Genomic DNA, 14,146 nt, shown 5'->3' on the forward strand with positions numbered 1-14,146 from the left:
GCTATTAATGTTGCGATTTTGCTAAAATTTGATTATTTGAGAGTTAAGAAATTGATTTTTAAAGGCATTTGGTGATAGTCATCATTTATCCAGCCATAACATATTGTCCATTAGTGTCTAAAATTTTTCTAACGCTTTCTCAGACGTTTTGTTATGTACGATAAGTGCAATATCGTCGGCATATGTATACTGTTTTTCTATAGGCTTTTTATCCCTTAAGCTATGATTATATACATCATACACATTATAATGTTATAAAGAAAAAGAGTTAAAGTGACGATTCCTGATGGAGTCCTTATTAAGGAAAAAGAGTTTTTTTCCAACTTCTAGTTCTCTATTTTCCAATAGGTTTTTGATGATATGAAGTAGGTATTTTGGCGGTTGAAGTTTGCACAATTTGTAAAGTAAACCACTGTACCAAACATCATTAAATATCTTATTAATCTTTATAAATATACTTAATGATCTTCTACAATTTAGATATGTTATTTCTGTTGTTCGTTAATACAAAGAGTGGGTAAATGGTCTAGTGTTTCGGTAGCCAACCAAACTGATATGTTAACATATATTTTCTGATTAGCTTCTAAAGCCTATTTTTTATTATATATGCAAAAATTTTGTTTAGCAACCTCGTGCAGAAGTTTCATAATTTTCAGTTTGTGTATCGTTCAGTAAATTTTTTGGAATAGCTATTATTATTTATTTTTTTCATATGTCTTAAAATTATAGATTTGACTACGCTTTGGTATATTGCTGAAGTATAAATTAAATTAACGTAGGAAGAAGGACCGCGCAGGATAGAAACAGCAAAGGTATCAAACGCTGAGCATATTTTCCAGATATTTACATGAAATTTCATATTGAATTTTCTGTATATCTTCCTCTTTACAAGATCAGTTGACGCAAAAGAAAGTTATTGCCAGGAATTTCTGGTTTGTTTATAGTCGATAACTCGCATTCTGGAAAATGTGAGATATTTGATTGGTTATACATACATTTTGCTTCTAGCAACAAAAACTCATTGAAAAAAACAACAATAAACAACACATATCAAACAAAAACAAACCTATTAAATAGGTTTCTATTCAATCATTTTGATGTCTTTTCCATGGGGTAGATATTTGATTAAATGGAAACTCGATTTCTAATAGCGCTATCGACTTTGTCCACGAATGATCTCGATTGCCTTTTGACATTCAGACATCACTCGACGGGGAATTCAAATGTTCAACTTCAAAACATTATAGCTTACAATTGAAGTTACAATTTCTCAAAAACAACTCGCAATCCAGTTTCAAGCGCACTCGGCCGACCTAAAAATGTTTGTTGAGCGATATGATGGAGTTAGGCTTCAATCATGAATTTGACATTTTCAATAGTACATAGTAATATTGGAGTTCTCATTCGCTCCTCAACCCAAGTTGATTGCCTGAGATTTAAGTGTGATCCATCGAATTCCAATCTCTAACATCATAAATCATATATGGAGCGATTGCAGATCAACATAAGCCCGCATCTCTATAAGACTCTAGAATTTTATGAGAGGATTCAAGAAATCTTGATGATAGAAAACGATAGGCGGAAATACTATCGTTCATCTATTATCGCCAATTTTTATATCGGATTTTTCCTTGATCGCCTTATACCTACTTGTAAATATTCTTGTATGTTATATTTCTCATGAAACGCAAATGCATGAGACTTAACCCAAAACTTAACTAGAGTTAAAATTCTTGATATTTTATGAGAGGTTTTATCTACAGGCTTATTAGTGAGGCTTGGTGTAAATATATCAAAGGCGTGGTAACTTTACCTAGAAGACAATATCAATGAAAACAGATTGGAGGCACATACCGATCAATCTCGCGTTCTTCATGGAAATTATATCTAGAATCAAGGGACCAGTACGTTAATCTAGAGGTCATTATGCCCGGTTTTCTTTTTTTTAACGTTGCTAGCAAAATATTTTCCATGGAAACGAGGAAATTTCTGTTAGGAGGCTAAAAATAAGGCGTTAATAGCACTCTTCAATCGAGAGATCAAGATTCATGAATTTTGGGATCTCTCTCCATGAGATTCTTCAATCAATTTTGTGATTATCACGTGAGATATGTGGGTAAGGCCGCGATACTTAAAAACTCAGCTCATTTATAGTTAAAGTTGTTAATATGTTGGTGACTTTATCTATGTGAAAATACTGAAGCTTATTTCTAAAATAAATCATATATATTCTCATTAAGTTCTCGACTCAATTGTATGTAAGTGTAGTTATATTTTGCGGTAGCTTAATGGAAGTTAGAAAAACATTGAAGGTTGATCGCACACTTCGAAAAATGAACCGAAATTCATTAATTTTGCCATATTTCAACCTGAAATACTCCGTTCAATTTTGTATTTATCTAACTGTAATTAACGTTCCAGATAGGTTACCTGAGCCTTTATCTCTAGGGAGAACCGTGAGACTTAATAGCCCTCTCAAACAGAGAGACTAAGAACTTTGCCATCTTTCTACATGAAATTCTCAATTCAATTTTATGTTTATCGTGGGAGATATGGGGCCAAGTGTGTTGTACTTACACAGTAAACTTAATTATAGTTAAAGTTCCTGCTAGCTTAGGCGCTATCTATAGGCGAACACAACAGTGATGCTTAATACTTTACTCGCGAATAGAGGGAACGAGTTTGAAGAGTTTTATAATCTTTATGCATTACATTCTTCATCCAATTTTATATTTATTCTAAGTACTAAATTAAATTTAAAATTTAAACTAACTAAAGGCCCAAATAGGATATCTGAGACTGGATTCTCAGAGGAAACAGCGAAGCTTCATAGTGGTCTTGGAAAGAAAGGTCAAAATTGGAACACTACGATATTTTTACATAAAATTCTCAATTCAATTTTATTTTCATCAAGAAGTATGTCTGCAAAAGCTCGAAAGTAAACTTTACTGTAGTTAAACTTCGTAATCTTGGATGAGGCTTATTCAATTATGTTAAAAAGTACAGTGCTCTTAGATAGATGTATAGCATCTTAAACATAAAGTCACCCTCTTTTAGGACTCCTTGAGGAGCAATAATAAACTTTTTTTTATAATTACCATGTTTTGAGCTAGGTTCTTTAGCTAGTTTTGGAATATTGCATACTCCAAACTTTAATATTCAAGCCGAGCTGAAGTTTCCAAACCATGTCGGAATTATGTCGCCGTCGGAAGGTCGGTCAGGCACCTTTCTTGGTAAACAAGGGTTTCTTACCCCTCGAGATGAATAGTTCATGCACCGTAGTTCTAATTAAGTTTCGGACACGACGGATAACTGGATCAGCTGTACCGGTTCCCAGTCTCTAGGGGGCAGGTAATCCTTATAAATAAATTGTCGCGTTTTCACTCTCCATCGAAAAGTTGAATTTTGTCACGGTGTAACGTTTCAGTTTCAATGGGAACAAAGTCGAAACTACGGAGATAAACTAATCTGGAAGATGTCTCTCTGTTACTCGAAACGTAACTAACGAAAGTTGATTTGCTTGACACGGAGTCTCTTAAAGTTCAACCCCCAAAAGGGCAACGGTAAATAAAATTTGCTCCACACGTCCCGGACTCAATCAGAACCGGAAGGACATAAACAACGTCCCCCTAGGGAAAACCGCCCTTTACCTTACTACCCACTTTAATCTTGTATCAAGACGTGTCAAAGCAGGTGCAATTCATCAATCCACTCTAACCGCTTTCGCGAGAAGTAATAATTTGCTTCAGGTTTTCAAAAAAAAGTAACACAGGTATTATCAGTATTATTACTTCATTAAAAACTTGAAAATTTTAGTTGTAGGATCTGCGGAAACCACTAAAATATATACAAATCTTTAAGATTCAATAAGAATAAGTATCTGGAGAAAGTTGACTATTTACATTTTGATTGCTGCAGATTCAGTAATACATCCATTCGTTGGGGCCCTTAAAGTTTAAGAGAAAGAATGCAGAAATTGATAAGGAAACGTAAAGTTTCAGATTTTAAGTTCATGTGCAAACAAATCTCAATCGGAGAAGGTGTTTGAAGATTTAGAAGAAATTGTTTAATTATTTCAGACTCCGTAACACCTTGAAAAATGAAGAAAGGGTATGCAGATTCTTATGGAAGAGAAATTAATACTCTGGTTTTAAACTCAGGTGCACAAATCTTGTATAATATACTCCGAATAGATTTAATTAATTTTGATTACTGTAGATTCGTGAACACACTATTCCATTAGAATCCAGAAAGTTATCGAGGTGAGTTATTATCAATACTTCATTCATCAATAAAGCCTTTATTACGCAAGAATAGATACGCAGAGCGCGATAAGACAAGCGTTAATGTTCGGGTTCCAAATAGAGACTTGGAAGCTAATTTAAATCAGAAAACCTTGGAAATATATACAGAGTGTCCTCAGATTGAAGTATATTTTGAGGTTTTGCAAACCAGATTTGTAAAATAAACAGACGTTTTTAGAAAGATGTCTTAAAGACGCATTTTGAGTTTTAAAGTGTTGTTTTCCCTTAAATTTTAAGAAAACACCGCCAGAATATCGTTAACTGAGGATTAATTTTTAGAATGCTTTTATAAATGTTTTGATTTTAATTTGAATCGAAGAAAAGGTATGGAGAAAGAGATAAAACTAGCAAACATTTGGATTTCAAATTGAAGCGCTAATAAATCTACATCAGAATACGTCGTTGCATATCAGGAGAAGTTTGCGGAGACATCTAATGAAGAGGTAAATTACCCAAGAGAATTTCAATGCTGTAGACTTCGAAATAATGCCGTCCATTAGAAATTTGAAAACGTATCAAAATATATGCAAAGACTAATAAAATAGGCATGAATCTTTAGGTTTCATGTTGCATCCAGCCAAACTTGTCCAAAATAACATTGAAAAAGATGCATGAAATGTATAGGAGCGGTAAAATAAGCATAAATAACTGTCCATGTTTTCAAAATATATGTTAGAAAATGCTTAACATGATGTCTGGAACGAATGGAGAGGTATATTTTGGCTGTTGCAGATTAGCTAATACAACCTTTCGTTAGAACCTTGAGAATTAAACGCAATAAATTCACAAACGTATAAAATATTTCTTCCTGCAAACAAAGGTAAATCATTAAATTTTAGAAAAAAATTGGGGAAGACTGAAGAGGTATATTTTGATTTTTATCAAATCCGCTAAAAAACAGCTTGGATTAAAACCCATAAGTTTGTAAAATACCTAAGCGTAATCTGATAAGATAAGAACAACTCTTCAGGTTCCAAGCGCTACAAATCAGTAAAAGATCGAAAAGTTATCGGAAGAAAGATTAGGGAGAACTGTTTTGATTTAACTACCACAAATTCACCTACAAACCTTCCATTAAAGCCCTGAAAATCGGTGAAACGTTGTGCAGTAACTTCTAAATTATGTATAAATCTTCGCGATTCCAACTCAACCGCAAACAAATCTGGATCGAACACATCTGGAGACAATGGAAAAATGTTACTTAATATTTCAGTTTAAAGGTTACATGAAAACCTAACTACGTCATATACAAGGCTGAAGAAGATCTTTGCAGAAGAATAAAAAAAATGTCCTAATAACTACAACTAAAATTTTATATTGGAATCTTAAACATTCAACTAGAAGGAATGCAGCAGGTAGTAACATGCATAAAAAATATTCAGGCTTCAGGCTACATGCTGAAATGCAAATAAATCTGAGTCACAAAGGAAACCTGTGCAAATATGTAGTTTAGCCTGAAAACAAACGCAAGAAAGGCATTGATTGTTATTGAAAATAAAATCGTTCATTGGAATCTTGAATATTGGAAAAAAGGGCCGATAAAACCGATAAATTAAATATAAATTTTTCCAAGCGCAAAACTTGGGGTTAGGTCCCCAAATACTTTTCGTACCTTTTATGTGCCCATAACAAATATTACCTTATATGCAGACTTTCAGCACCACGTAAAACATCAAATCGCGTATGAAAGTAGTGCTCGCCGCAAATTTATACAATAAAATATAAAAAAATCTGTAAAAAGGTGGAATAAATTCAAAATTTTAATATCCTATATCTCACAAACGAAACATTTGCCGATCTATTACATTCCGTGTCTATATTATTTAATTACTTAGAATTGAAAGTGATGACCAGCAGCTTCAAAAGTCATATTATGCTTATCAAAAGATGAGTGGGTAATATCGCTATTCTTAGTGAGAAAGATGGAAATAATAGAAGTTTGTTACCTGATTTATCTCACTAGAGCATCTTTTCGGCAATTTGCCATGGAAATGGCAATAAAGTTCAAACGTCCCTTCCTAGATTTATAATAGTACATATGCACATATTCCTCTGGTCTATGCTTTTTTTTGTAAATTTGTTTCTCCTAGTCGTTTTATACCATGATTTATCATTTCATACCTGACATGAAAAACATCCTTCAGTGGTAATAAGCTTATCCTTGGAAGCTCCTGGCTGAGACTCATCAATGGGATAAGTGGGTACATCTCCTATATCATATCCAGCTAAAGCAGGAGTAACAGTGGACAGACAATGTCCTTGTCCAATGCGAGCATAGCCCTGGGGACATCCACATGAAAAACCGGCTCCGGTAGCGGAACATCCAAATGCACACGGGGATCCAATGCAGCTGGGGGCCACCTAAAACATCAACCCGGAAAATCCATTAATCAAGCAGAATATGTTTAAACAGAATTAAATAGAAAAACGAAATAATAATATAAAATTCATTTTTCATGTCGCCCGGAGGTCCGGCAATGGCTCGAAATAAAATTTATGATATTCGGGTCGGAGATTAATGGGTCCGCACCGAAATTGAATTCCGAGCGACAGCGCCAAATTTAACCAATCCGGTAAACGTTTTAAAATTCAAAGGCTCCATTTCTAGACGTATATCAAAATTTGAGCCATTAAAATATCACTCGAGGCGCGTTTATGAATTAAACAGCATACATTTTAAAAACCCTCCAGGCACTTCAACCCCTGGAAATGTCCTTTATGATTAGGGCAAATTTAAAACAGGAAATAGGACGCAGCTGCAAATACTAAATACGCGAAATAAACTCAAATTTTAGAGATTAAATTTCTCAAAACTCATGACGTCATGATCATTCGCGTAATCAAGTTCCAGCAAGAGCTAATGTTTATATATCTTTTTTATTTGTCGGCTCAATACATCACCTGCAGAAGTCTGTGCGGGCAGTTGGATGTCGGTCTGGAAACTCTAGGAAAAGGTAAATTCCCGCTTATTGACAGACCGCGATTAAGGGCCTTAAAGTTGAACCAAATCCGGTGACAGGCGAGTTCGAATTCAAATTTAATTTATCTCGTCTCTCGATTCGACGCCTGTAAGCCTCGGCATAATGGCAGGATTATACAGCAAACAAAGGCCCACCCAAGCACAATTTCAAGCGAACCAAACCGAAAATACGCGAGAAGAAAGCAAAAGAAACGACACAAACATATCTAAATGCATATCGAAAATATAATAATTTCGGCGCCTGGAAATGTAATCTAACTTTTCTTATTTGCATGCAAAGTGGGAGATCACCCCTGCCTTTACCGGGTTATATATCAAACGCCGGGATCATATTTTGTTTAAAGAGATATTTGATTTTACGCTAGAGTTGCCACGAATAAATCAGCGCGATCCTCTCAGAGAATAAGAGGGTTTAGAGGATTTTGTGTGGGGGCGACGTTCCATATTTTTGTGTTTGCTGCGAGTCTTTACTTGGCTTCTCGGAACCCAAGAAGGTAATCAAAAAATTGATCTCTGTATTACAGAATCGCGGTGTGATAAATAGGAAGTTGGTGACATAAGCCAGAAATCGTCGTGCCCATAAACAATGCTTTCCGTGGAAATATTGGAGACACTGCATAGTAGTCGTCAGCTGAGTAGCTGACACGATCTCTTTATATGATCGATCCTTCTTTCTTTCCTAAACACCTCAACGTGTCAACAACGAACTAACCTAAATTTACGTGGAACCAAAAGCCTCTATTATCGGTGTTATTTTCAATCACTGACCCATACCAGAAAACCACCAATTTTGGTCACCAAATAATTTAAGCATGAACTTCCCATGTTGTAGGGCAAGACCTTTAAACCACAAATCTTTTAGGGTGATTAGCTCTTTTCCCGCAAGTGAAACATTGAAGTTTCGTCATTGTTAGATGGACACAGAAAAAAATTGCCTTTTTACATAGTCTTCAGTTTCCCACGAGACATATCAAGTTTTTCATCGAGTAACCTCTTCAACTAAAATAATAAGTAACGCAAGTTTTCAAGATTCACATCCACCACGCATTTCACAACGCTCTTGCAGCCTGCAAATTGCTTAATACGGGCATATTGATCGACGCCCGAAAAGGGCCTCTATCCATCCCTAGGCACTAAATTTAAGCAATAAAATTACCCGTAAGACTGCTGCTAAATATTTCAACAAAATTATGGGCACTCGCGAAGGGCTAAGCCAAAAGACCTCCATAAATAGCCATTCCGGATATTCGTTAATTTTAACTTGATATTCCTCTGCTTCTGGCATCGACAAGCAGTGGTTGATTTGTATTCAGGGAGTAGGACGTTCGTTTCTTAGGTGATTACGTGGAAAATTTATGGAACTAACTTTTTGATAACAAGTCCAGAGTGGCAACTTGTTTTTTGGTCGCCGACAGGGCTTGTTTGTGAGGTTTAGTAGGGAATCACGATTGTTTAGGTTTTTATCACTAGCTGCAAAATACTGCAAGGGAAAACAATGTTTTACCTGAACGCAAATGTTTAATCTGGCATCAAACTGGTAACCATCAGGACAGCCACAGCGATAACTTCCAGGAGTGTTGAAACAGTTCCCAGTTCCTCCACAAGGGCTGTCTAGGCACTCGTTTTTGTCTATGCACTGATTATAATAGGGATGAAGGGAATATCCATCAGGGCACCCACATCTGTATCCACCAATTTGGTTTTGGCATCCTGTAATATCACCAAAGGACAAATTTAGCAAGCACTGTTATAGGAGTAATGAGTAGAAACGTTGCTTAAAATATGTGCAGACCAAATTGTGTGCTCACCATTGCAAACAATAAAACTACCGTAATTATTCAATCTCCGTAGTTCCAAAAATATATATCCGAAAAAAGCCTGGACATTTCGTTTTTCCCTTTCGTTTGGAATTTGTGACATTTAACCATGGGTATTTAAGAATGACAAAATTAATCTCGATACTAAATTATCCCGAAAATGTGGAGGTAAATTTGAAATTTTCCTCATTGCTTTTAAACTTTTATTAATGACGTTGCACAATTTCAATCCCAAAATTTGTTTTTTTATTCGAAATTTTGCCTTCAGCTTTATATTTTTTAAGTTTTCTGATTTTCTGTTCTTCAAATTCTTCGAATTTCCTCAAAATATTTTGCTTTTGCATCTTATTAAACCGCAAAGTGATACCACAAAACTTTTAATTTTGAATCATTTCGAAAAATTTTGTATCCCGCAGTTAACATCCTCACGAAGTAGATCTACAAAATTTGCAATACTACCCTTAAATTCGCATTTTTGATGGGGTTTTAACCTTTTTACCCCGAATTATAAATAACAAATTTCGTTTTATAAATAGAATTTTTTTATTTATTATAGTCTACGAAGGGTGAACTTATTCGAAAATTAGTAGTGAGAATATTGGCAGTGCCCAAGCTCTATGACTTTCACTATACCGGGGACACCTGTTCGGTGGAACGGTTAACTGCCGGCTGTATCTCTAAAACTATTACAGATGCAGCTTTGAAATAAAAAATGGTATAACAAAAGTAACCAACAAAAAATGCTGGATTTTTTTAAAATTCCTAACTCCACCGCTAAATGCTGCATCTTATATAGTGAACATCTTATATGTCGAATAACTGAAGAAAATGCAATTAAAAGATGTACTGGCAATGTCATAGTTTTATTGGTGGAAAGTTTCTGCATAATTTAGATATATGAATTTTTTTAAATATATTTACAAGTTTTCTGTATAGGGCCCTGCGAACGTTGTCATATAAAAACTTAAATATTTCGGGAACGGATCATAGGATTGAAAAAAGTGATTAGAAAGAGTTAGAAAGAGTTTTTTTGCTCTATCCAAGAATGTGTCAGAAAATCCATTTTAGTTAATGAAAGCATCGTTTGAGGGCGCTTTATTATGAAGTCTTGAATTTTTATAAATTTCGTGCAAATATCAAATGGAATAATACGGGTTTGGTATTTTAATTAGCAAGAGCATAAAATTTTAGTTATATCCTGAAAATTTCAACTCGATGTCTCTATTTGTTTAGAAAATATACCGGTTTTTATCCGGAATCTATGGCATTTAACCTTCGCGGCGCTCACGATCCGTTGACGACATTCGGGACTCAAATAACCTTTAAAGTTAACAAAAAAATGAGTTCAGTGTTTTTGTCTAAGTTTCATGTTGAACAGACATGGTGCTGTAAAATTAAAAATTGTAGTGGTGAATGGTCACAATGGTGAACGGTAAGTTTATAGTAATTTAAATATATTAATATTAATGCAGGGAACCGACTATTTATCTTGAGCTCTATCTCAAAAATTTGTGGAGAAAATTAGGGCAAATTTCCTCATCCTTTCTTTATTACAACACCCGAGACAAGGATGTTTATTAGCCAGTAATCATTACAAGAACGGACGGCAAGCCCGAAAGCCGGGCCCGACGCCCGTTTGCGACAATTTGAAGTTGTTATGCGTTACTAAGTAATTGGCCGTTTGCTTGTAAACGCTATTTAAAGGACGGGCACCATTTTGAGGATTTAGCACTTCCTTAAGCTAAATAATTTTATTTTCGACCACACAGGTAACGATGACATGATCGCTTTCCAAAATTAAAATTATTAGAATTTAAAAAATATCACATTATTTTCCTTTGTTTCCTGTCCCGATTTCCCAGCTCGATTTCCCGTCCTGATTTCCATGGTCGATTTTCCTACCGCATATTAGATTTTATTATGCATTAATATGTATGTATGTAATGTATATTGATAACTCAAATTAGGTAATTATTGCTTTATGCCCCAACAACTATCAAAAATCTAACTCCTGAGTGAAAATCCAGTCCAAAATGGGGAATATAGTATATATGTAAATAATATTCAAGCGCATCTTTAGTTACTCGGAAATTCCTGGTTAAAAATAAAATAGTACAAGGTGTTAATTAATTGTGTAGATAAACTTTAGAGGATAAATCTTAGAATAATTTTAAGATAAAATTTCGTATTAACATGGGTCTGCAACGACAAAGTCCTCGAGAAGGGTAAAGGTTCTGGAAACGTAATGTGCAACTTCGATCCGATTACATAAAGTCTTGGCAGACAATTCTCTCGAGTATCAAATCTCTTGAGTGCTTTGTATTTCTGTTTCTTAAGGATCCCTCCACATCTGTCGTTTTAACGACAACGTTTCCGGACCGCTTACAGTATTCCTCCTCGTGGTTCACCCTGAAAACCTAGATAGACAGAGCGTAAAGTTCTGACTTCTAGGGCTAATTGCAATAGGTAGTGGTTGCTCTCCAAACAGGGAGCATTAAAAGTTGAGAGAAATTAACCGCTTCTCTAAAGCATTATAGGCTTGGGGTGTTTGATTACACCAACCTCCAAGTCCCATTAAGACAGTATCTTGCACTTTAATAATTACCAGCTATTCAAGTTAAAATTTGAATTTCCTTTTTTGATCATATCTGTGGAATTCTTAGGTCGAATAGATCTAACCCTTTTGTACATATGTAAAGACTTCTCCATTTTTACGATAAAGTCGAGACACAATCGGAAGTCTTTGAGTTGTAAATAAGTTAGGTCTGTTAATTTAAGATGAAAGGGTTGTGAGGGGGCTGATGTTGCCCCTATAGGATGCCTATGTATGTCGCAACCTGGTTAGAAGTATTTTCGTCAATTAAGAGGGTTTCGCAATCATTATCTTCATGCAATTCTGCTATTTTATGATTAACATCTAACCACCCTTTGTCGGTACTTGTGGGAAAGGATAGCCGCCCTTTGTCGGCGTTGATGAGAAGTGCGGCCGCGCTTTGTCGGCATCTATGGAAATGTACCGACAAAGTGTTATCAGTACCACAGTAACGACTCAGGTGGTTTCATAAGTCGGTAATTGCCTTCTAGCCAGGGTACGACACTGTTTTAATTATCCTTAGTTTAGTACTTAAGAACGCCTCGAATCCAAAAGGTCCTTTTTCTTTCGAGTGGCTCACCAGCACTATTATCCGCAAGTAAAATCATAAATGTATCTGTTAATATCAATAAACCCTAGACAACTTCAGAGAAAAACTTACATATCTGTGGACAATAATGCGGTATTATGACGAAATTTTGCATACCAGAAGCGTTGGTTATTGGAAATTTAAATACATTCTCAGTGTTCATTTGAAAAACTTATTTTCCGTTCATTTTTACCGATGGAAGGCACTCTCAACATTTAAATTGGAACTACCGGTGATCATTTTATTCGACAACTTAATGGAGAAAAACACCAAAGGTGTTTAGAATATAATCTTCCTAGATATTTAAAAGATGTTGAGTTAAGGACCGGACAAAAGATCTGGTTCATACAAAATGCTCCACCATTATATATTAGTATAGTTTTGCCTCTCTGAACGAGAATTACTTTAACTCTTGAATAGAAGAAACAGGATCACATATATGGTCTCTCAGATCACCCAACAGACAGTTTTTCGTGGGGTGGCTTGAAGTTGCTAATTTATAAAATGACAGTCGAAAATCAATAAGATCTGAGGGATAGGATATTTGAGTAGTGTGCAATTATTAAACATACACCAGGTATGTTTTAATGAGTTTGCCAATCAATGTTGTGGCAAACTAATGCATGTATTGCGGAAGGTGGTGGTCGGTTTTAACAATTATTGCTAATATTAGTGTATTATTAGTAATATTGGTAATATTAAGAGACAAAATTCAAATTTCAAACACGTTTTTTTCAGATTGAGACTGCTTTTAATGAAAAAGCACTAAGGGTATCTCATATCGGTAAAAATAAATAAAGAATATTTTTTGGATTCAAAAATGGCATACGGGGAGCTACAAAAAAGTTATGGCTACTTAAATTCAGGCATACGATAGTATGCCCCGTCTTTTATCAGTAAACAAGAAATTGAGGAAATATTTGAGTTTCCCATCAGCTCTCGCGGTATGTAAAATTTCATTGGATGTCTCGTTGTTGTGAAAAAATATAATGAAAAAATGAATTTAAAATTTAAATTTGAATAATAATATGAAAATTTTATGCTATAATCGTTAAAATATTCACCCCTTAAATTTCGTCTACATACTTAACACCCTGTATACTATTCTCAATGGGAACCTTCATTATTGTGGTGAGATTTATTTTATCTCTCGATCTTAATGAAATATTTCTGATCTTGTATTGTATTATACTAATTCAACTCACCTTCGGCACATTTTGAATCGTCGAGGCACTCATCGGCATCCGTGCAATAAGTACCTGTAGAATCCAGCTTAAATCTCCTTGGACAAATGCATTTGAAACTGCCCAAAGTGTTCACACATCGACCTGGTTTGGGGCAATAACCCGGTTTGTCGCATTCATTTATATCTGCAACAAATTATTAAATATCTAATTATAGTATTCCACAAATGAAACGGAACGAAAGAAGTTCACAGCTCTTAGAAAAAATACTCAGTATTGGCATGTTCCCTAAGTAAATCACAAGTTCCTCAACGAGTGCCTTGTTATGTTTCTTATCATAATGAACAAAAGTTCTGCTTTTAAGGTGCTATTCCTGAGTTGGCCTCATGAGATCTGTTTTATCAGGTCGTAAATATGACCCTTAACTTTCACCCCTTAACGATAAATTAGGAAAACCGGCAATATTCTATGATTTTTATTTAAGGCCAGTTGTATAATCAAAGTCCAAGTCAGTTTCGTTGAACTAGAATGGATACTTGAACCATCTTATAAGAATAGTATTGCGGCCAAATTAATTTCATTTCTAACAGCAATGCGTCTCTTAAGAGATTATTTAAGTACTAGCTCTGGTTTAACCAAACAGACTTCGAATCATGATAGTTCAAACTGGGGCCATTCA

At 35.0% G+C, this 14,146-nt stretch overlaps 1 protein-coding gene across 1 annotated transcript in view; it reads right to left on the reverse strand.

Annotated features, from left to right (window-relative positions):
* Nucleotides 1–14,146, reverse strand: part of LOC136413898 (fibrillin-2-like) — a 51,500-nt gene that overhangs the window by 6,582 nt on the left and 30,772 nt on the right. Inside the window, exons 41-43 of the mRNA XM_066397659.1 lie at nucleotides 13,489–13,653; nucleotides 8,789–8,994; nucleotides 6,426–6,665 (exon numbers count right to left, since the gene is read on the reverse strand). Of these exons, the coding sequence (XP_066253756.1) occupies nucleotides 6,426–6,665; nucleotides 8,789–8,994; nucleotides 13,489–13,653 (611 nt within the window). The remainder of the gene's footprint in view (nucleotides 1–6,425; nucleotides 6,666–8,788; nucleotides 8,995–13,488; nucleotides 13,654–14,146) is intronic.

The sequence above is a fragment of the Euwallacea similis genome, chromosome 15, assembly GCF_039881205.1.
Source record: "Euwallacea similis isolate ESF13 chromosome 15, ESF131.1, whole genome shotgun sequence".
Classification (NCBI taxonomy): domain Eukaryota; kingdom Metazoa; phylum Arthropoda; class Insecta; order Coleoptera; family Curculionidae; genus Euwallacea; species Euwallacea similis.